At 50.7% G+C, this 22,128-nt stretch overlaps 2 protein-coding genes across 2 annotated transcripts in view; one reads left to right on the plus strand and one right to left on the minus strand.

Moving 5' to 3' along the window:
• Positions 1–8,501, plus strand: part of LOC131702753 (inositol-tetrakisphosphate 1-kinase-like) — a 13,229-nt gene extending 4,728 nt beyond the window's left edge. Inside the window, exons 5-10 of the mRNA XM_059004801.1 lie at positions 943–1,041; positions 1,345–1,385; positions 2,533–2,698; positions 2,976–3,043; positions 3,306–3,468; positions 7,868–8,501. Coding sequence (XP_058860784.1) covers positions 943–1,041; positions 1,345–1,385; positions 2,533–2,698; positions 2,976–3,043; positions 3,306–3,468; positions 7,868–8,070 — 740 coding nt within the window. The 3' untranslated portion in view covers positions 8,071–8,501. The remainder of the gene's footprint in view (positions 1–942; positions 1,042–1,344; positions 1,386–2,532; positions 2,699–2,975; positions 3,044–3,305; positions 3,469–7,867) is intronic.
• Positions 8,502–9,186: 685 nt separating this feature from the next.
• sars2 (seryl-tRNA synthetase 2, mitochondrial) lies at positions 9,187–21,709 on the minus strand. The gene is given in 17 exon segments (XM_059004797.1): positions 9,187–9,608; positions 9,812–9,877; positions 10,083–10,175; positions 10,341–10,434; positions 11,785–11,897; positions 12,404–12,491; positions 12,697–12,742; positions 13,508–13,592; positions 13,595–13,618; positions 13,851–13,898; positions 14,563–14,668; positions 16,463–16,526; positions 16,780–16,834; positions 19,190–19,330; positions 19,564–19,593; positions 20,178–20,273; positions 21,357–21,709. Coding segments are annotated over 17 exon segments (1,593 nt in total). The 5' UTR covers positions 21,672–21,709; the 3' UTR covers positions 9,187–9,479.
• Positions 21,710–22,128: the final 419 nt, after the last annotated feature.

The raw sequence follows: 22,128 nt of genomic DNA on the forward strand, positions 1-22,128 counted from the left end.
CACTCTCTCCCCCTCTCCCCTCCTCTCCACTCTCTCTCCCCTCTCCTCCCCTCTCCCCTCCTCTCCACTCCCTCTCCCCTCCTCTCCACTCCCCTCTCCCCTCCTCTCCACTCTCTCTCCCTCTCCCCTCTCCTCCCCTCTCCCCTCCTCTCCACTCCCCTCCTCTCCACTCTCTCCCCATCTCCACTCTCTCTCTCCCTCCCCTCCCCTCTCCCCTCCTCTCCACTCTCTCTCCCCCTCTCCCCTCCTCTCCACTCTCTCTCCCCCTCTCCTTCCCTCTCCCCTCTCCTCTCCCCTCCTCTCCACTCTCTCTCCCACTCTCCCCACTCCTCCCCTCTCCCCTCTCCTCCCCTCTCCCCTCCTCTCCACTCTCTCCCCTCTCCCCTCCTCTCCACTCTCTCCCCCTCTCCCCACTCCTCCCCTCCTCTCCACTCTCTCCCCCTCTCCCCTCTATTCCCCTCTCCCCTCCTCTCCACTCTCTCCCCCTCCCCTCCTCTCCACTCTCTCTCCCCTCTCCTCCCCTCTCCACTCCCTCTCCCCTCCTCTCCACTCCCCTCTCCCCTCCTCTCCACTCTCTCTCCCTCTCCCCTCTCCTCCCCTCTCCCCTCCTCTCCACTCCCCTCCTCTCCACTCTCTCCCCATCTCCACTCTCTCTCTCCCTCCCCTCCCCTCTCCCCTCCTCTCCAGTCTCTCACTCTCCCCTTCCCTCTCCTCTCCACTATCTCACCCCTTTCCTCTCCTCTCTTCCCTCTCCTCTCCACTATCTCACCCCTTTCCTCTCCTCTCCACTATCTCACCCCTTTCTTCTCCTCTCCCCTCCTCTCCACTATCTCACCCCTTTCCTCTCCTCTCCACTATCTCACTCCTTTCCTGTCCTCTCTCCCCTCTCATCTCCTCTTTCCCCTCCCCTGTATCACAGCACTAACCCCTCCCCCCTCCCAGGTGAGTGGGTCTGCAGCCCCCCCTACATGGAGATCAATTCGATGGAGCTGAGTGAGAAACAGCTGGACAGAGCACAGCGCAGCCTCCCCTTCCCTATCAGTGAGTAACACAGACCCCCCCTCAAAGACAGAGCCAGACCTCTCACCCCCTCCCCTTCCCTATCAGTGAGTAACACAGACCCCCCCTCAAAGACAGAGCCAGACCTCTCACCCCCTCCCCTTCCCTATCAGTGAGTAACACAGACCCCCCCTCAAAGACAGAGCCAGACCTCTCACCCCCTCCCCTTCCCTATCAGTGAGTTCAGTACACACTACAGGATCCCAGTGTGACTGGGACTCACAGACACAGTCACCTCGAGTAATGTGTTTTATTTTAGTTACATTTGTTTTGTCCCCCCCACAGTTTGCAAAACGCGAGTGGCCCACGGATCGAGCTCTCACGAGGTGAGTGTGAGAGTGAGAGTGTGTGTGTGTGTGAGTGAGTAAGTGAGTGTGAGAGTGAGTGAGTGGGTGTCAGAGTGAGTGTGAGTGGGTGTCAGAGTGAGTGGGCGTGAGAGTGAGTGAGTGTGTTGGTGTGAGAGTGAGTTGGTGTGAGAGTGTGTGTGAGAGTGAGTGAGAGTGAGTGGGTGTGAGAGTGAGTTGGTGTGAGAGTGTGTGTGAGAGTGAGTGAGTGTGAGTGGGTGTGAGAGTGAGTGAATGTGAGTGTGTGTGAGAGTGGGTGGGTGTGAGAGTGGGAGTGAGAGTGTGTGTGAGAGTGAGTGAGTGAGTGGGTGTGAGAGTGAGTGGGTGTGAGAGCGAGTGTGAGAGTGGGTGGGAGTGAGAGTGAGTGTGTGTGAGTATGTGTGAGAGTGAGTGGGTGTGAGAGTGAGTTGATGTGGGAGTGAGTGGGAGTGGGTGTGAGAGTGAGTTGATGTGGGAGTGAGTGGGAGTGGGTGTGAGAGTGAGTTGACGTGGGAGTGAGTGGGAGTGGGTGTGAGAGTGGGTGAGAGTGAGTTGATGTGGGAGTGAGTGGGAGTAGGTGTGAGAGTGGATGTGAGAGTGCTGAATGATGCCGACTGCAGACTTTGTTGTGAAGCTAATTGTGAAGCAAAACCCTATTGTATCCACCTGCTGCCTGTTTTCAATACTGATACAATTCATACGAAGCAGAAGGAGCCTGCGTGCTGGTATTGAAGTCACTTTACACACCTGGGATATGCAATTAAGAGCTGACGAGCATGGTTTCAGTCTAATTAAATAAATCAGTAGCTATTCACAAACTTAACCCTTTCCCACACGTCCCACTGTAGCACTTGATTGTCAGCATGCAGCTCAGCCCTCAGTGACTGTACAAGAGCTAGGACAGCAGCAAAGTTGGCTTTCTAAGAAACTGGAATAATGCATCTCAAAATAACATTGTGTAGCCCATACAAGGTATAGAACAGCACGACCCCTTGGAATGGATAAGGGTTCGCAGTGTCCCCTGTTACAGGAGATGGGGTGAAGTCGTGAACATGCCAGGAATGAAGTTGCAGATACATTTTTGGCACAGGTGCAGTTTGTTTTGGGTTAGGGTTAGGGTAGCTTCACAGTGTGTATTGTGCTCCTCTAGATGTCTCTGATCTTTGGCCCGGCTGGTCTGTGGGACGCTCGCCCCCCCTGCGTGCTGCAGAGCTTCATCAATCACAGCGCCGTGCTGCACAAGGTCTTCGTGGTGGGAGGGGCTCACTTCACTGTGGAGAGACCCTCGCTCAAGAACTTCCCTCGGGGGCATTCCGGTGAGTCTGCGCCCCCTCTACACTCTCCCTCCCCCTCCCACTCACCCCCCCCCTCTGCACCCTCCCTCTCCAACACCCTCCCCCCTCTCCCTCTCCCTCCCACTCCCTCCGTCTCACCCCTCTACACTCTCCCTCTCCCTCTGCCACTCCCTCCTTCTCTCCCTCCCTCCCTCCCTCCCCTCTCCCACTCCCTCCCCCTCTCCCTCTCCCTCTCCCTCTCCCTCTCCCTCTCTCCACCCCCCTCTCCCTCTCTCACAGCTCTGCTCTGTTTCTGCAGACAGGAAGACGATCTTCTTCAACAGTCACGACGTGTCCAAGCCGGAGTCCTCCTCACACCTGACTGCGGTGAGCCTCCTCTCCCTCTCCCTTTTAATAAGACACACCTGAGCTTGTTGCCTATACACACTGGGGCTGATCAAGCTGGTAGTAAAACCTGGACTGGGTGACTCTGCTGTGCAACAGGAGTCTTATTCCCATCCCTGCCTAGCCACGCTGTCGATGCTGAATCACTGGGATCCTTTAAGACCCGACTTGACAAAGTTCTGAGATCAATCAGCTGCTCGGAACCAGACTATCTCTCTCACTTTCACTCCATCTCACTCTTCAGCTGGACGAGGAGGCCGCGCTGCCCCGCCCCCCCTGCGATGATGTCATTGCCGCCATAGTAACGGAGTTGAGGGCGGAGCTGGGGATGTCACTGTTCGGAGTGGACGTGATCGTCAACACTGAGACAGGGAGGCACACCGTGATCGACATCAACATCTTCCCAGGTCAGAGCCGCTGCTGGGGCCGCAGTGCATGCTGGTCCTTGTAGTTCTGTATCAAGGCATGCTGATCCTTGTAGTCCTGTGTCCATTTCAGTGTGGCTGTTGGAGCTGCTGTGCATGCTGGTTCTTGTAGTCCTGTATATATCCAAGGACTAGGCTGTTCAGTGCATGCTGGTTCTTGTAGTCCTGTATATATCTGACTAGGCGGTGCAGTGCATGCTGGTTCTTGCAGTCCTGTATATATCTGACTAAGAGGTGCAGTGCATGCTGGTTCTTGCAGTCCTGTATATATCTGACTAAGAGGTGCAGTGCATGCTGGTTCTTGCAGTCCTGTATATATCTGACAAGGTGGTGCAGTGCATGCTGGTTCTTGCAGTCCTGGATATATCTGACTAAGAGGTGCAGTGCATGCTGGTTCTTGCAGTCCTGTATATATCTGTCACGAAATCCGTGTGGCCAGATTTCTTTACGTACTCTTATGAACTGCTCAGCACACACTCTTATCTCAGGGGAGACGTTAGGAGGACAGAGATGTTATTACTCCTAGTGGGATATAGTTCGTGCTCTGGACCCGCAGTATATCCAGATGACTAATATAGAACTCAAGAAATTGACAGACTCATGTATCTAAAGTTTTTTATGAATCGGAGTATGATTAGTACTCGTTCGGTTTATTAACGGTTAAATATTGGATAGATAGCTACAGGCTACGTCATATCCCCAGCTGAAAGACACACTGGGCAGTCCAGTGTCTTAACAGATATCAACGTTAACACTTTAATACATGTATATATGTGTTAATCAAGGCCGAATGTACCCAATGGTCTATTTCAGCACATTCAACAAAACTCTCTCTTATTTCTAAAACATAGCGTGAGTCCCTTATGGCAATACATGCAATACATGTGAGATAAAATAATAATAATAATTGATTAATGCTTACCCTTTAATATAAATCGTAAAAGGATATGACTGTCTTCACCAGGCAAATGAAACTGAATTCAATCAGCTCAATTGTGTCGGTTTGCAAAAGATGGACCACCTTGCCCTGTCTGGGATGAGTGTGGTACTCCATTGAAATTACTCTGGAGTTAAATAGGTTTTTCGTCTCATTGGAATACATGGGACGCCTCAATTAAATCCAATCATTAATCAGGTGGGACAGTTCATATCCATTTTACAAATAATAGTTTTCAAAAGATCCGGACTAACTTTTCAGAATTGATAGGTGTCATGTACTCAATAAATTCAATATCTCATTTCTTGTCTAACTCCAAACCTATGATCTCATTTCTTTGCTTTCCTCCGAGCCCCTCCTTTATCTGAAAAGTTAAGTGAACCAAGGTTCCCAGGATCTTGGTTTATAATATAATATAAAAACACTACTGCATGCAAAACACTATTTTTATATGTGTTATATATGAGAGATGTTCTTAATATGTGACATCATCTTCTAAGTGATTATATTATGCTAAATTAAAGGTATGTGTTTCTTTTAACTTCATATTGTTTCATCATTTTGTTAATGAGTCAGTTTTGATTCCATATACCATTGTCTAACAGAGTATTTGACACAAGTTTGTCTCATACAATATTCAAGTCATTTAGTTTCACTAAGTTTAAGTGGTAATAGTTTTCATTACAATTATTTATCCATTAAGAGATGCACTGACCAGGCTCTGACCTGTACCTCTCTGGGAATATGTTACTGCTAGCAGTTTCCACATTCTCTTGTTTTTTCCAAGGTCAGAGTCTGTGCAAACACTTTTTAGATTTATGACCTATAAAGGTCTGTTAAGCCATAATTTTTGCATATTATTTCAAGATATATTCTTATCTGTGCTAAACCACTAATTCCATAAACCTTAACACTCCATCTACATGAGGCTTGCAGCTCTGCTGAAGTGGAACCCAAGGACTTTCCCTCTTTCTAGATAAGAAGAGAGGCCCTGTTTTCACTGCAGCAGTTTCAAATCACCACATTATAAGGAATCCATCTACCATCATTAGACAATAGTATAGTGGATTAATAACAAGGTACATTATAGTATATTATTACAAACTTAACACAAAAACATAACACAACACCTTTTAACTTCTATACTTCAATGGATATCATAATGTCTTATTGTTCAATAGAAAGAAGAATAAACTTGTACCATTTTCCCATTTAAGTAAATCGAATACTGCTCCAGGTTTTAATCTTCTTATTACTACAGCAAAGTCGTGAACAAGCAATAATACTTGTCAGTTTTAAATAATATGTTTTCTCATTATAGCAAATACTTAAAACATATTATTAATCTTATGAAATAACTGTTATGAACTATAAACAGTGTCAATTAGCACTGAACCTGTTTCATTATAAGATAATCTTTCAATTAATTTACCTCTGTTTATCAATTGCTATAATATTATTTTGGTGAATCCCTCTTAGGATTTAAATCCAAATATAGGCCAGTATAACTGCATTCAACTAGGCTCGACCCTTCTCTTTGTTCATACAAAATCCAGCCGAGACAGGATTTTTTTCTCAAGACCTTTGGATTGTTAGTTAAATCTTTTGGTCATAAAGAGTCTCTTCTTATCTTGTGTTTTTAGGACATAAATTTGTCGGTGTTAACGTTCACTTTTAGCCGGAATGGTGCTTTTTTTATCAAGCGTCATGCTTTCTGAAGATAAGATATACTTGTGGTAAATCGTTCATTATATATATTTTCTTAGGGATTCTCAGACTACTAAGTATTTAATTGAATACAGGTGTAATTCCAAACAAGAGAGGACTGACCTATTTTATTATTATTATTATTATTATTATTTATTTATTAGCAGACGCCCTTATCCAGGGCGACTTACAATTGTTACAAGACATCACATTATACATTATTTCACATTATTCAGATATCACATTATTTTTACATACAATTACCCATTTATACAGTTGGGTTTTTACTGGAGCAATCCAGGTCGAGTACCTTGCTCAAGGGTACAACAGCAGTGTCCCCCACTGGGGATTGAACCCACAACCCTCCGGTCAAGAGTCCAGAGCCCTAACCACTACTCCACACTGCTGCCCCTATATTATAAGGAATCCATCTACCATCATTAGACAATAGTATAGTGGATTAATAACAAGGTACATTATAGTATATTATTACAAACTATTTCATGGAGCAAGAGAGCCACCTACTAGTGGTACAAGGATACTCTTTCTTTATCCTTCCTAATATCTTTGACACTTCATTTTATAATACATTCCATATTTGAAATTGCCTAGTCCATGTCCTGCATATCCCAGCGTTCCCAGCAGGATTCAACTTCTGTGCCGGGTTCAGCTCTGGTTGGTTCCGCGAAAACGACAACAGGCCCCTTTATCCAAAGTTTAGCATCACAGGTGTGAGACGCCATCTTCCTCACTTCGTCCCTACAAGATACTTGGACACGTTTAGCTGGGACACCTTCTACACATTCCAATTTACCTAGATGTGCCCAATTCACTAAGTGACCTCCTTCACAATTTATGCATTCAATCCTCTTAATATCCTTTGGATCTACATTTAGATGAGAGAAAGAAATTCCTTCAGAGTCATTACATTCAAACAAGATTCTACAGTGTTTAGCTAAATGACTACAGGCAGGCCCAGTCACTGATGTCTTGCTTTGGCACATATTACATGCACACATAACAAGAGGATTATGTTTCAATTTGTGTGTCAGGGTTAATTCTGCACCATGTACAATAGTTCTGGATCTGTACACATTGTTACTATACATTCCCTTCTGTTCGCACAGAGTCACTTTGCGAGGTACGCCTTCCATCCAGAACACTGAAGGAGGCCAAAACTCACTGTTATTCATATTTTCTGGTATCCAATTACTGTTCTGCCTCACATCATCAGTTGGTAGACACAATACAACTGAATCTGAATCAATTGATGAACCATGAGCCTTAGCTACTGAGATCCTCCATGCAAAAGGTGTCAATGTTTTACTGACCAGCCTAGCTGATTCAGCGTCACTTGCGACATATCTGACTAGGCGGTGCAGTGCATGCTGGTTCTTGTAGTCCTGCATATATCTGACTAGGCGGTGCAGTGCATGCTGGTTCTTGCAGTCCTGTATATATCTGACTAAGAGGTGCAGTGCATGCTGGTTCTTGCAGTCCTGTATATATCTGACTAGGCGATGCAGTGCATGCTGGTTCTTGCAGTCCTGTATATATCTGACTAAGAGGTGCAGTGCATGCTGGTTCTTGCAGTCCTGTATATATCTGACTAGGAGGTGCAGTGCATGCTGGTTCTTGTAGTCCTGTATATATCTGACTAAGAGGTGCAGTGCATGCTGGTTCTTGCAGTCCTGCCCGGTGGTGTTTTGGGGTTCACTCTGCAGTTTTTCTCCTCAGGGTACGAAGGGGTCCCCCAATTCTTTTCTGCTCTGCTGAACCACATCGAGGCTCTGCTGCAAGAGAAGGAAGGGGCCTGCGAGACCAGGGGCTCACCTGAGCATCCAACCCAGGGAGGGGAGGTGGAGTCACGGCGAGTCACAGGAACCCCGCCTCTGAAAACGAGCGTCACCCCTACCCTGCCCCCCAGCGCTACACCCTGATCGAGAGCTGGGCTGACGTTGAATAAATGGTTCCTCTTCCCTTAGAGCTGCACAAACAAACCCTCCTATCCACAGAGGCGAGACTCATGCACGCTGTGCTGAGAGCCCATCCAGTCACAGCATGTTACCAGCAGTCTGGCTGTTGGCTTGCCTTTCATGAATAGTTATATCCCCTTCACTCACTGTGTGTGCAATTGCACAGGCTGAGTTACCTATCTATCTAGCTGTTGTTTTATAATGTATAGATGTATTTATACGGCAGGGTAACTTCTTGAAATCTGTAGAGCTCACACACACAGTTTTAAAATAATAAAAATAAAAATGAATAAAGAATCGAAGGGGATATATTAATACATCATCATGTACACATTCCGTTTCTGTGCTGTATATATTTACATCATTTTACAAGAATTGTATATTATACATTAAAGCACTTGGCCATGTTTTATGTTGTATATGCTTGTATCAGTCCGGCAGGACGTTAACACAGTACTGGACAAACAATTAGAACCACCTGCCATAACGCTGTCAGCTGGACACTCAGGAGCGTCTTTCACAGCGTTGCGTCCTGACCCAGCGTCCCCACAGTCCTGGCTTGAGACAGTGAGAGACACAGAGAAAGAGACACAGAGCGAGACACAGACACACACAGACCTAGAGACACACAATCTCCATGCCTGGAGGGACCAGTTCAGCAGACAAAGTGATGCATCGATTTTACAGACCGAACATGATCCACAGCGTTTAAAAAACAAACAAAAAAACAACACCTTAAAATGTGCAAGGAACCAGAGACAGCCTTCTGCACTCACCTACAGTCTTTAAAAAGGACACGCTCAGCCGTCACCCTGGCAGCTTCCCTCCCTCCCTCCCTCTCTCCCTCTCTCCCTGCCTACCTGCCTGCCTCTCTCCCTCTCCCTCCCTCCCTCCTCCCGTCTCTCCATTTGACCAGAAGAGAAGACATGTAAAAAGACTTCTAGTGGAAACGTTTGTCATTGAATTTATTAAGTTTCTTTCAGTGTCTCTATATATCTGTATATAGCGTTCTTTACTTTACAAATGCACACAAAACAGAGACTAAAAAAGAAACCAAGAAAAACAAACAGAGCACAGACATCTCTGACCAACATTTGTGTTTATTTGTGAAAGTACTTCATATTTACACGACAAGGCACAGACAAGGTGAAGCTGACTGAACAGGAAGGGGTTACAGAAACAAAGTCTCTGAAACAGACAAGAATAGAAATCCCACTAACAGCGCTGCTCTAGCCAGTATTCCCAGTCTCTCACCCAGCGCTCCCAGTCTAGCTGCCCAGCATTTCCAGTCTAGTCCTCCCCCCAGCGTTCCCAGTCTAGCTGCCCAGCATTCCCAGTCTAGCCCTCCTCCCAGCGTTCCTAGTCTAAGCAGGTCAGCTCTTGTCTCCTCTCCGGTGGTGCTGGTTCGGTCCAATGTATGTCAGCGGGCTGTATTTGGGTTTCTCAATCACCTCTGAGCCCAGGAAGGATTGAAGAACCTGAGGGACTCTCACACTGCCATCCTGAGAGAGAGAGGGGGGGAGAGAGGGGGGAGGGAGAGATTTAGGAGGGGGGAGGGAGAGATTTAGAGGGGGGAGGGAGAGATTTAGAGGGGGGAGGGAGAAAGGGAGAGGGAGAGAGAGAGAGAGAGGGGGAGAGAGTCAAGTCAAGTCAAGTCTTGGCTATGCTCCAGGTCAGTCTCTTGTCCAGTCTCTCTCTTGCCTACCTTGGTCTGGTTTGACTCTAGTATAGTGATGAGAGTCCTGGGAACAGCGCAGGCAGTCCCATTCACCTGCACAGCAAAGAAACATTTTGAAACGCGTCACATTTTTCAGTTGTCAGTTTTTCGTGAAGTATATGAGAAAACTTCAAAGTGGTGTGTAATTCGATATGTTAACGTGACATCATTCAGCAGGTTTCAATGGACTTTATGACGCACAATGTGTTGGTTCTATAGAGGGGTGCAATGCGTCTGGTCACCGCTGGTATAGACTCACCGTGTGTGCATACTTGAGCCCCTCGCTGTCTCCACGGTACATGATGTGCAGTCTGCGACTCTGATAATCTGTGCAGTTAGAAGCGCTTGAGATCTGAGAGAGGAGAGGAGAGGAGAGGAGAGAGAAGTGGGGAGGAGGAGGAGGAGAGGAAGAGACAACAAGGGAAAGGAGGAGGGGAGAGAAGGTAAGAAAGTGGATTACACCACAGCCAGCACATTTATTTATTTATTTATTTCATCTCCACTCTCACACGCTCACCTCTCCGAACTTGCCCCTCCCTGGCATCCAGGCCTCAATATCGAGCTTCCTGTAGGCAGGCAGCCCCAGCTCCTGAGTGGGCATGTCCAGCACTCTGCAACACAAGAGCGAAGGGCGTTGGGATTGAGGGATGGGGTTGGGATTGAGGGATGGGGTGTGGGTTGGGGTCAGGTTTGGGGATAGGGATGGGGTTGGGATCAGGTTTGGGGATAGGGATGGGGTTGGGATTGAGGGATAGGGTGTGGGTTGGGGTCAGGTTTGGGGATAGGGATGGGGTTGGGATTGAGGGATGGGGTGTAGGTTGGGGTCGGGTTTGGGGATAGGGATGGGGTTGGGATTGAGGGATGGGGTGTGGGTTGGGGTCGGGTTTGGGGATAGGGATGGGGTTGGGATTGAGGGATGGGGTGTGGGTTGGGGTCAGGTTTGGGGATAGGGATGGGGTTGGGATTGAGGGATGGGGTGTGGGTTGGGGTCAGCTTTGGGGATAGGGATGGGGTGTAGGTTGGGGTCAGGTTTGGGGATAGGGATGGGGTTGGGATTGAGGGATGGGGTGTGGGATGGGGTCAGGTTTGGGGAGAGGGATGGGGTTGGGATTGAGGGATGGGGTGTGGGTTGGGGTCAGGTTTGGGGATAGGGATGGGGTTGGGATTGAGGGATGGGGTGTGGGTTGGGGTCAGGTTTGGGGATAGGGATGGGGTTGGGATTGAGGGATGGGGTGTGGGTTGGGGTCAGGTTTGGGGATAGGGATGGGGTTGGGATTGAGGGATGGGGTGTGGGTTGGGGTCAGGTTTGGGGATAGGGATGGGGTTGGGATTGAGGGATGGGGTGTGGGTTGGGGTCAGGTTTGGGGATAGGGATGGGGTTGGGATTGAGGGATGGGGTGTGGGTTGGGGTCAGGTTTGGGGATAGGGATGGGGTTGGGATTGAGGGATGGGGTGTAGGTTGGGGTCAGGTTTGGGGATGGGGATAGGGATGGGGTTGGGATTGAGGGATGGGGTGTGGGTTGGGGTCAGCTTTGGGGATAGGGATGGGGTTGGGATTGAGGGATGGGGTGTGGGTTGGGGTCAGGTTTGGGGATAGGGATGGGGTTGGGATTGAGGGATGGGGTGTGGGTTGGGGTCAGGTTTGGGGATAGGGATGGGGTTGGGATTGAGGGATGGGGTGTGGGTTGGGGTCAGGTTTGGGGATAGGGATGGGGTTGGGATTGAGGGATGGGGTGTGGGTTGGGGTCGGGTCAGGTTTACGGTTGGGGTAGGGTTTTGGTCAGGATTGGGGATGGAGATGGGTCTGGGTTGGGGTCGGGTTTGGGTTAGGGTTGTAGATGGGGTTGGAATTTGGGTTTGGGATGCGGTTGGGTCAGGGTTGAGGATGGGTGAGGGTTAGGGTTTGGGTCAGGGTTGGAGTTGGGGATGGGGTAACGATGGAAGTCTGAAGCTGCGCTGACCTGAAGTGCATCCCGAGCTCAGAGAAGATCTCCTTCTGAATGGAGACAAACTCCGACAGCAGATCTGCGCTCTCCTGACCGCTCTCGTCAGCTGTGACGCCAAACATCTCCACCTGAGAGAGACACGACTCAATACAACACAACACAACACAACACACACCTCCACCTGAGAGACACGACTCAATACAACACAACACACACACCTCCACCTGAGAGACACGGCTCAATACAACACAACACACACACCTCCACCTGAGAGAGACACGACTCAATACAACACAACACACACACCTCCACCTGAGAGAGACACGACTCAATACAACACAACACACACACCTCCACCTGAGAGACACGACTCAATACAACACAACACACCTCCACCTGAGAGAGACACGACACAATACAACACAACACACACACCTCCACCTGAGAGACACGACTCAATACAACACAACACAACACAAACACACACACCTCCACCTGAGAGACACGACTCAATACAACACAACACACACACACATCCACCTGAGAGACACGACTCAATACAACACAACACACACACACACACCTCCACCTGAGAGACACACAGACACGGCTCACTGCCGTCCCGCGCACACACCTTGTTGAAGTGGTGAACCCTGTACAGCCCCCAGGCCTCCCGTCCAGTGTCTGTCTCAGCTCTGTAGCATGTACTGGAGCACACCGTCCTGAGAGAGGGGGATAGGGAGGGGGAGAGGGGGAGGGGGGGGGGGGGGGAGGGGGGAGAGGGGAGAGGGGAGAGGGGAGAGGGGATCACGATATTTACATTTAAATCAATCGTGAACCGCCAACGACTGCAGAAAAAAAAGAAAAAAAGAAACCCTACTGTAACAGAAGTAAATAATCTCTGAATTACTCAGGGAGTGCAGTTACCTGACTGGCAAGTCCTTGATGTTCACTGCATGGTCCATAAAATATCCTGAAACCAGAAATAAATCAACATCACAAATCCGAGAAACCCTAACAGCAGACCAGCGAGGCGCTGCCAGCCTAACTTCCACAGGATCAGCTCAGGAATCCATTCCCAGATCCACTCTACCACACATCCTGCTTGTGAACATAAGACACACCCGACACAGCACAGGTTAACTGATATAAAACTGAGGGACAGGGAGAAGGGAGAGAGAGGGTCTGTCATACAAAGAGTGCAAGAGAACGAAACACACTCTCAACACGATCAGAGAGAGACACGCCCGACACTTAGAAACACATTATAAGAGACACCCAACACACCACAGATTAACTGATATAAAACTGAGGGACAGGGAGAAGGGAGAGAGAGGGTCTGTCATACAAAGAGTGCAAGAGAACGAAACACACTCTCAACACGATCAGAGAGAGACACGCCCGACACTTAGAAACACATTATAAGTTATTAAATCTAAACAAAAAAACGAAGCTGATATTGACGTGTTTAATGCGTCTGTGAAGACCCTGCTGTGGTTGAAACGTTTCGAATGCTTTGTGGTTGACACTCGGAGTGTCAGATCCACACTCTCAGTGATACTGGAAGTGTAGCCACTGCCAGTAGATTACAATGGGGACTGGACTTCCTAATGACTCTATGAATGTGCTGCTGTTATATTGTGAAGCCAGGGCAGGGCTGGCTTGATTTCAGAGCTCCAGCGATGCCCCGGCTGTGCTGCTCAGCGCTGCCCGTCTTGGAGAGCGCTCATCTGGGTACCTGCAATGCCAACCTCCCCTGTGCCGGCCAGGTTGAGGTCAGGGAATCTGGAGGAGTCGAGAGCATAGACCTGGGAGGAGCGAGAGAGTGGGGCTGCATCCCGCAGCCTTCCTACAAAGAGAGAAAAGAGAGGAGACGCAGGCTTCAATCAGACCAGAGCAAACACAAACCAACCCCCTCCCCATCCCCACCCCCCCCTCCCCCTCCCCCTCCCCCCTCCCCACCCCCCTCCCCCTCCCCCTCCCCACCCCCCCTCCCCCTCCCCCTCCCCCTCCCAGAAGGGGGTAACCCTGTCGCCAGGACTGACAGCAACAACAAGACCGTTCACATTCGGGATACTTACAAACACAGCTCCCTTGAGCATGTCTGGCACTGCCATTGAAATAAAGCCCTGAGAGAGGGAGAAGGAGAGGGAGGGAGAGAGGGAGAGAGGGAGGGAGGGGAGAGAGGGGAGACAGACAGACAGAGAGAGTGCTCAGAATCAAACATGAACAGGACTACTGTTTTCAGAACATTGACAAGGAGCCCTTAAACACAGTCTTCAGCACACAGGTACCATTAGGCTGTTACAAGAGATTCAGTCTTGAACAAAGAAGACTACGCGGCGATCTGATTCAAACATTCAAAATCCTAAAAGGTATAGACAGGGTCTGGAACCAACTCCCCAGTAATGTTGTTGAAGCTGACACCCTGGGATCCTTCAAGAAGCTGCTTGATGAGATTCTGGGATCAATAAGCTACTAACAACCAAACGAGCAAGATGGGCCGAATGGCCTCCTCTCGTTTGTAAACTTTCTTATGTTCTTATATAGAAACACTAAAAGAAACTTCATAAATTCACTGGCAAACGTTTCCACCTAGAAGTCTTTCTCAGTGTCTTCAGTGAAAATTCAATGGCAAACGTTTCCACTAGAAGTCTTTCTCAGTGTCTTCAGTGTAAATTCAACGGCAAACGTTTCCACTAGAAGTCTTTCTCAGTGTCTTCAGTGAAGAGAGAGACCCAGGTGTGGGGATGGGGTTTGGGGTTTGGGGTCTCGGGGCTGGACAGACCCTACCTTTCTGAGCAGCTTGTCCAGTACGAAGCTCTGCAGGGCGTATTGCAGCTGAGCACCAGCCCCCCGCAGGTAATAGGACCTGTGACCTGAAACATGAGCCAGACGCCTGGGGAGAGGAGAGAGGAGAGGAGGAGGGAGAGAGGAAGAGAGGAAGAGAGAGGGGAGAGGGGGAGAGGAAGAGAGGGGGAGAGAGGAGAGAGGGGAGAAGAGGGGAGGGGAGGAGAGAGGAGGAGGGGGAGAGGAGAGGAGGAGGGAGAGAGGAAGAGAGAGGAGGAGAGAGGGGAGGGGAGAGAGGGAGGAGAGGAGAGGAGGGGAGAGGAGAGAGAGGAAAAGGGGGAGGAGGGGAGGGGAGGAGAAAGGGGAGGGAGACAGGAAGAGAGAAGGAGAGAGGGGAGAGGAGAGGGGAGAGAGGGAGGAGAGAGGGGGAGAGAGGAGGGGAGGAGAGGAGAGGAGAGAGGAGAGGGGAGGAGAGGAGAGAGGAGAGAGGGGGAGAGAGGGGTGAGGAGAGGAGGAGAGAGAGGGAGAGGAGAGGAGGAGAGAGAGGGAGAGGAGAGAGAGGGGGAGAGAAGGGAGAGGAGGAGAGAGGGGAGGAGAGGAGAGAGGGGAGGAGAGAGGGGGAGAGAGGAGGGGAGAGAGGAGGAGGGAGGGGCAGAGGGGGAGAGAAGGGAGAGGAGGAGAGAGGGGAAAGTGTATTTGAGCATTTACTTGAAGTCACACAAAGTATGTTTTCTGATAAAATGTCCTAAAAGTAATACACAAGTATTCTCTATCCTGCTCTACAAACATGCAGAAGGTCTGGAAATGGAAGCCAGCGAGCGATCGAGATCACAGCTCAACAAGAACAGCCATTAAAGGTGCAGAGCGATGCCCTGGGCACCCTCTAGTGGTGTGCAGTGTGTTTGTTTGGTTTGTAAGCTCACTGAAACTGCCTGTGGGTCTGTGCTTGACAAACACAAAGAGACCATGAAACATCTACAGAAAAACAGAACTGAATGCAGAAAACAGTGCGGTTAGCGAGCTGAGGAACTATCAGGGAGGGTGAAGCCCAGGGCCGAGAGCCGAGGAGGGACTGGGAGGGAAGCAGTGTGGCTCTAGTGGAGCTGAGGAGGGACTGGGAGGGAGGGAGGGAAGCAGTGTGGCTCTAGTGGAGCTGAGGAGGGACTGAGAGGGAGGGAGGGAAGCAGTGTGGCTCTAGTGGAGCTGAGGAGGGACTGGGAGGGAGGGAGGGAAGCAGTGTGGCTCTAGTGGAGCTGAGGAGGGACTGGGAGGGAGGGAGGGAAGCAGTGTGGCTCTAGTGGAACTGAGGAGGGACTGGGAGGGAAGCAGTGTGGCTCTAGTGGAGCTGAGGAGGGACTGGGAGGGAGGGAGGGAAGCAGTGTGGCTCTAGTGGAACTGAGGAGGGACTGGGAGGGTGGGAAGCAGTGTGGCTCTAGTGGAGCTGAGGAGGGACTGGGAGGGAAGCAGTGTGGCTCTAGTGGAGCTGAGGAGGAACTGGGAGGGAGGGAGGGAAGCAGTGTGGCTCTAGTGGCGCTGAGGAGGGACTGGGAGGGAGGGAGGGAAGCAGTGTGGCTCTAGTGGAGCTGAGGAGGGATTGGGAGGGTGGGAAGCAGTGTGGCTCTAGTGGAGCTGAGGAGGGACTGGGAGGGAAGCAGTGTGGCTCTAGTGGAGCTGAGGAGGAACTGGGAGGGAGGGAGGGAAGCAGTGTGGCTCTAGTGGAGCTGAGGAGGGACTGGGAGGGAAGCAGTGTGGCTCTAGTGGAACTGAGGAGGGACTGGGAGGGAGGGAGGGAAGCAGTGTGGCTCTAGTGGAGCTGAGGAGGGACTGGGTGGGAAGCAGTGTGGCTCTCGTGGTTTTAACTGGGAGGCAGTTCCTGGCTACCCTTTCAGTGATAATAACTCACCTTTGTCTGATTATATCCAGGTCCTCTCCAATTTCCAAATGGCCTTTAATCTTAAAGTCGAAATCTAAAAAAACAAAACAAACAGGAACACTATGGAGCTGGCTGTCCCACGGTACCGCTGCGCCTCAACATGCCTTTTTAAAATGTATTTATTATAAATGCTTTCCCCATTTTAACATCTGTAAACTTTTCTTTCAGATTTTTAACCTCGTTTCAATTCCGAGCAGGCAGACCCCACCGGTACTGCAGCCCACAGTGACAGCACAGTACCACGGGGTTCGGTATAATTTAGCCCCTGGCTTTTGTTTCCTCCTTACCAGCCTTCTGTCCGACTGTCTCGACCAGCCGCGCCTGGCTCTCGTCTCCGATTGGCTGAAACGGAAAAGAGGGGAGGGGCTCAGTCAATATAGATATATATATATATATATATATATATATATATATATATATATATATATATATATATTTATTACACACACAGCGATGGGCAAAAGTTTTCCAGATTGAGACATAGTTAAAAAATAATTATAATTATTATAATAACTATATGAACATAATTTAGATCTTTTATTTAACATCATGTGATCAAAGAAACTACAAAATGATACCGCTAAAGTCTACCGGGAGTCACAATAGCGTAACCTTTTTCAATTTGTGTCAGTTTTCCTTTCAGTGTGGGGGGGTGTGCGGTTGGGCAGTCTCAGTGTCTCTCACAGTGTTTGGGTGTGTGCGGTTGGGCAGTCTCAGTGTCTCTCACAGTGCGGGGGGGTGTGCGGTTGGGCAGTCTCAGTGTCTCTCTCAGTGTGGGGGTGTGTGCGGTTGGGCAGTCTCAGTGTCTCTCACAGTGTGGGGGTGTGTGCGGTTGGGCAGTCTCAGTGTCTCTCACAGTGTGGGGGTGTGTGCGGTTGGGCAGTCTCAGTGTCTCTCACAGTGCGGGGGTGTGTGCGGTTGGGCAGTCTCAGTGTCTCTCACAGTGCGGGGGTGTGTGCGGTTGGACAGTCTCAGTGTCTCTCAGTGTGGGGGGGTGTGCGGTTGGGCAGTCTCAGTGTCTCTCACAGTGTGGGGGTGCGTGCGGTTGGGCAGTCTCAGTGTCTCTCACAGTGTTTGGGTGCGTGCGGTTGGACAGTCTCAGTGTCTCTCACAGTGTTTGGGTGTGTGCGGTTGGGCAGTCTCAGTGTCTCTCACAGTGTTGGGGTGCGTGCGGTTGGGCAGTCTCAGTGTCTCTCACAGTGTGGGGGGGGGTGCGGTTGGGCAGTCTCAGTGTCTCTCTCAGTGTGGGGGTGTGTGCGGTTGGGCAGTCTCAGTGTCTCTCACAGTGTTTGGGTGTGTGCGGTTGGGCAGTCTCAGTGTCTCTCACAGTGTTTGGGTGTGTGCGGTTGGGCAGTCTCAGTGTCTCTCACAGTGCGGGGGGGGTGTGCGGTTGGGCAGTCTCAGTGTCTCACAGTGTTTGGGTGCGTGCGGTTGGACAGTCTCAGTGTCTCTCACAGTGTTTGGGTGCGTGCGGTTGGGCAGTCTCAGTGTCTCTCACAGTGTGGGGGTGCGTGCGGTTGGGCAGTCTCAGTGTTTCTCACAGTGTGGGGGTGCGTGCGGTTGGGCAGTCTCAGTGTCTCTCACAGTGTTGGGGTGTGTGCGGTTGGACAGTCTCAGTGTCTCTCACAGTGTGGGGGTGCGTGCGGTTGGGCAGTCTCAGTGTCTCTCACAGTGCGGGGGGGGGTGCGGTTGGACAGTCTCAGTGTCTCTCACAGTGCGGGGGTGTGTGCGGTTGGGCAGTCTCAGTGTCTCTCACAGTGTGGGGGGGCGTGCGGTTGGGCAGTCTCAGTGTCTCTCACAGTGTGGGGGTGCGTGCGGTTGGGCAGTCTCAGTGTCTCTCACAGTGTTTGGGTGTGTGCGGTTGGGCAGTCTCAGTGTCTCTCACAGTGCGGGGGGTGCGTGCGGTTGGGCAGTCTCAGTGTCTCTCACAGTGCGGGGGTGTGCGGTTGGGCAGTCTCAGTGTCTCACAGTGTTTGGGTGTGTGCGGTTGGGCAGTCTCAGTGTCTCTCACAGTGTTGGGGTGCGTGCGGTTGGGCAGTCTCAGTGTCTCTCACAGTGTGGGGGTGCGTGCGGTTGGGCAGTCTCAGTGTCTCTCACAGTGTGGGGGGGGGTGTGCGGTTGGACAGTCTCAGTGTCTCTCACAGTGTGGGGGTGCGTGCGGTTGGGCAGTCTCAGTGTCTCTCACAGTGCGGGGGGGTGTGCGGTTGGGCAGTCTCAGTGTCTCACAGTGTTTGGGTGCGTGCGGTTGGGCAGTCTCAGTGTCTCTCACAGTGTGGGGGTGCGTGCGGTTGGGCAGTCTCAGTGTCTCTCACAGTGCGGGGGGGTGTGCGGTTGGGCAGTCTCAGTGTCTCTCACAGTGCGGGGGGGTGTGCGGTTGGGCAGTCTCAGTGTCTCTCACAGTGCGGGGGTGTGTGCGGTTGGGCAGTCTCAGTGTCTCTCACAGTGCGGGGGTGTGTGCGGTTGGGCAGTCTCAGTGTCTCTCACAGTGCGGGGGTGTGTGCGGTTGGGCAGTCTCAGTGTCTCTCACAGTGTTTGGGTGCGTGCGGTTGGGCAGTCTCAGTGTCTCACAGTGTTTGGGTGCGTGCGGTTGGGCAGTCTCAGTGTCTCTCACAGTGTGGGGGTGCGTGCGGTTGGGCAGTCTCAGTGTCTCTCACAGTGCGGGGGGGTGTGCGGCTGGGCAGTCTCAGTGTCTCTCACAGTGTTTGGGTGTGTCCGGTTGGGCAGTCTCAGCGCCCGCGTGTAGAATCGCTTGTCCAGCTCAGTCTCTCGGGGGTACAGCTGGTTCAAACGCTGCCGAATCGACTTCCCCTCCGTCCGCAGGACCTGGTACTCCGGGAGCTAGGCGGAAGAGGAGAGAGAAGAGAAAGGAGAGGAGGACGGAGGAGAGAGAGAGAGGGAGGAGAAGGGAGAGACACCCTCCGTTAGTTCTCATTTTGCACAGCGAACGTGTTGTAAACAGTCCCACACTACCACCTGGTGGATCTCAGAGCGCACTGCAGCTTGAGCCCAGATATCGACAGATTTAACTACAAACTCCACCCAGCTTTAAAACACATTAAAACAGCACTTACTGTCGGGAGAAGGTTTTTGTCATGACGCTCCTGAAACATAAAAAAAAGGTTTCTATAAATATACATCCATTTGTTGTAACATTGGAAATGCTGCACCACTTCACAGCCCCGGTATATGCAGCTGGAGACAGCGGTCAGATTCAAGGCTCAGGTCAGATCATTTCGATCGGACAGAGAATTGAGACGAGACGTAAAAACCGAGGTCCTGTTGGAAGTGACTCTGCAGCAGTCGTGATGCAGAGTTCACCCCACTAGTCTCAGGACGTTGCTTTGGATAAAAAGCGTCTGCTAAATGACTAATTCATTAAAAGGGGACCCGAGTTCACTCACTTTCTGAGTCCCCTCAAACTCCTCATCATTTATATTCCCAGCAGTACAGAGATTTAATTAAGACTCCTGTTGCACAGCACTTTGATCCATTCCTGGTTTCACTATACGTTTAATAATAAGACACACCTGAGCTTGTTAGCTAGACACACTGGGGCTGATCAAGCTGGTAGTAAAACCTGGAATGGGTGACACTGCTGTGCAATAGGAGATCTACAAGCGCAGTCTGAACAGGGGGGTCTGGAGGAGGGGGCGGGAGGCAGGGAGAGTCAGAGCTCCACACTCACCACAAGAGCCTTCACTCGCTCACTGACATCTCGCTTCTGCAGCTCCAGCCTGGCAATATCGGACTGTACTGACTGGAGCTCCTGCCACGAGGACACCTGCCGCGGGGGGAGAGGGAGAGATCTTATGTTATTTCTGGCCGCCTTCTCCTCCCAGAACCCCCTTGATAATGGTTAAATACATACATTTGAGAAAGAGTGAGAGATGGGGAGCAGGAGAAAGATGGGGAGGACAGGAGAGAGACAGGGAGAGATGGGGAGGAGAGGGGGTGATGGGAGAGATGGGGAGGAGAGACGGAGAGACAGGGAGAGATGGGGAGGAGAGACGGAGAGACAGGGAGAGATGGGGAGGAGAGACGGAGAGACAGGGAGAGATGGGGAGGAGAGGGAGAGATGAGGAGGAGAGAGGGAGAGGAGAGGGAGAGAGACAGAGAGAGATGGGGAGGAGAGACGGAGAGACAGGGAGAGATGGGGAGGAGAGACGGAGAGACAGGGAGAGATGGGGAGGAGAGGGGGTGATGGGAGAGATGGGGAGGAGAGAGGGAGAAGAGGGAGAGAGACAGTGAGAGATGGGGAGGAGAGAGAGGGGGGTTGATTAGAAAGGTGGGGAGAAGGGGAGAGATGGGGAGAAGAGGGAGAGAGACAGGGAGAGATGGGGAGGAGAGGGGGGTGATGGGAGAGGTGGGAAGGAGAGAGGCAGGGAGAGATGGGGAGGAGAGAGAGGGGGTGATGGGAGAGATGAGGAGGAGAGAGACAAAGAGACAGGGAGGAGGGAGAGACGGGGAGGATAGAGAGGGAGAGGGAGAGATGGGGAGGATAGAGAGGGAGAGGGAGAGATGGGGAGGAGGAGAGGGAGGGAGAGATGGGGGAGAGGAGAGAGGGAGAGATGGGTAGGAGGATAATTGAATCATTTCCTGATCTGTAGTTTTGAACAGTTAAACCACACTTCAGCACAGCGATGGCTGTAGTCTAACTAAACTGTGAATACAGATTTTGTATTCCTGCAAATAGAAAAGTGATATACAGTACAACAGCAATGCATTAATAAACACAGTGCAGGCGCTGGATTGTACTGAGCGCATTTCGCAGTGAGATCAGACACCTTCTGAATCGAAAATTCCTGCTAAGTGTTCGTGTAATCAAGCACGTCGATAATAATACAACACAAAGTAAATCGCGTACTGTTTCCAGCACGTCCTCCTTCCCGAGCTCCCCTTTTCGGAGCTCCACGTTTCTGATCACCTCTTCCACACGGCTGCACACATACTGCATATCCAAATCCGGTCTGTCGCTATACCCCTCCCGGGCATGGTCGTACAGGCTGCTCCGGGAGCTGTAAGCCCTCCCGGGTCTGTCCCCGGCTAAACCCGGCCTGCACACCCCGATCGTGCGCAGAGATAATCCCAAAAGAGCCCCGTGACCGTGACCGTGACCGGCCGGTTTAAAAGGGAGGGAGACACACCGTAAACCCCGCAATACACTCACTGGCACAGCCATCTTGCCCGAGCGAAATGAGCGTTGAGCGGGAGCCGGCCAATGAGAGCGCACGGTTGACGTGACGTCACGGAGAAGGTCGGGAGATTGCGTCGAGGGTCCGAACGACCTAAACTTCTTTAAACAAACATGTAGCGTTTTCTTATCTAGTTGAAAATGGGTTTTGTGAACGGCAAACCCGATTTAATTATTAATAATAAAAAATATATATATATATATTTAAAAAAAAAAATCTTAAGGACTCAGACTAATGCATGCAGGATTGTAGTGGCATTTGTGATTATCGTAAGTTATTAAATAACCCACGAGGGACTGCATTAGGAAATCATTGTGTGGTGTAGGCGTGCTTACTGAAAAATAAAATGCTGATGCCGTATTAAAACGACATTCTTGCGAAATGCGTGTTTTCCCCACGTCTCATAGCGAGAAACCAGCATTGCGTGAGTCACTGGTTTGGACA

Source organism: Acipenser ruthenus, chromosome 30 (genome assembly GCF_902713425.1).
Source record: "Acipenser ruthenus chromosome 30, fAciRut3.2 maternal haplotype, whole genome shotgun sequence".
NCBI classification, from domain to species: Eukaryota; Metazoa; Chordata; class Actinopteri; order Acipenseriformes; family Acipenseridae; genus Acipenser; species Acipenser ruthenus.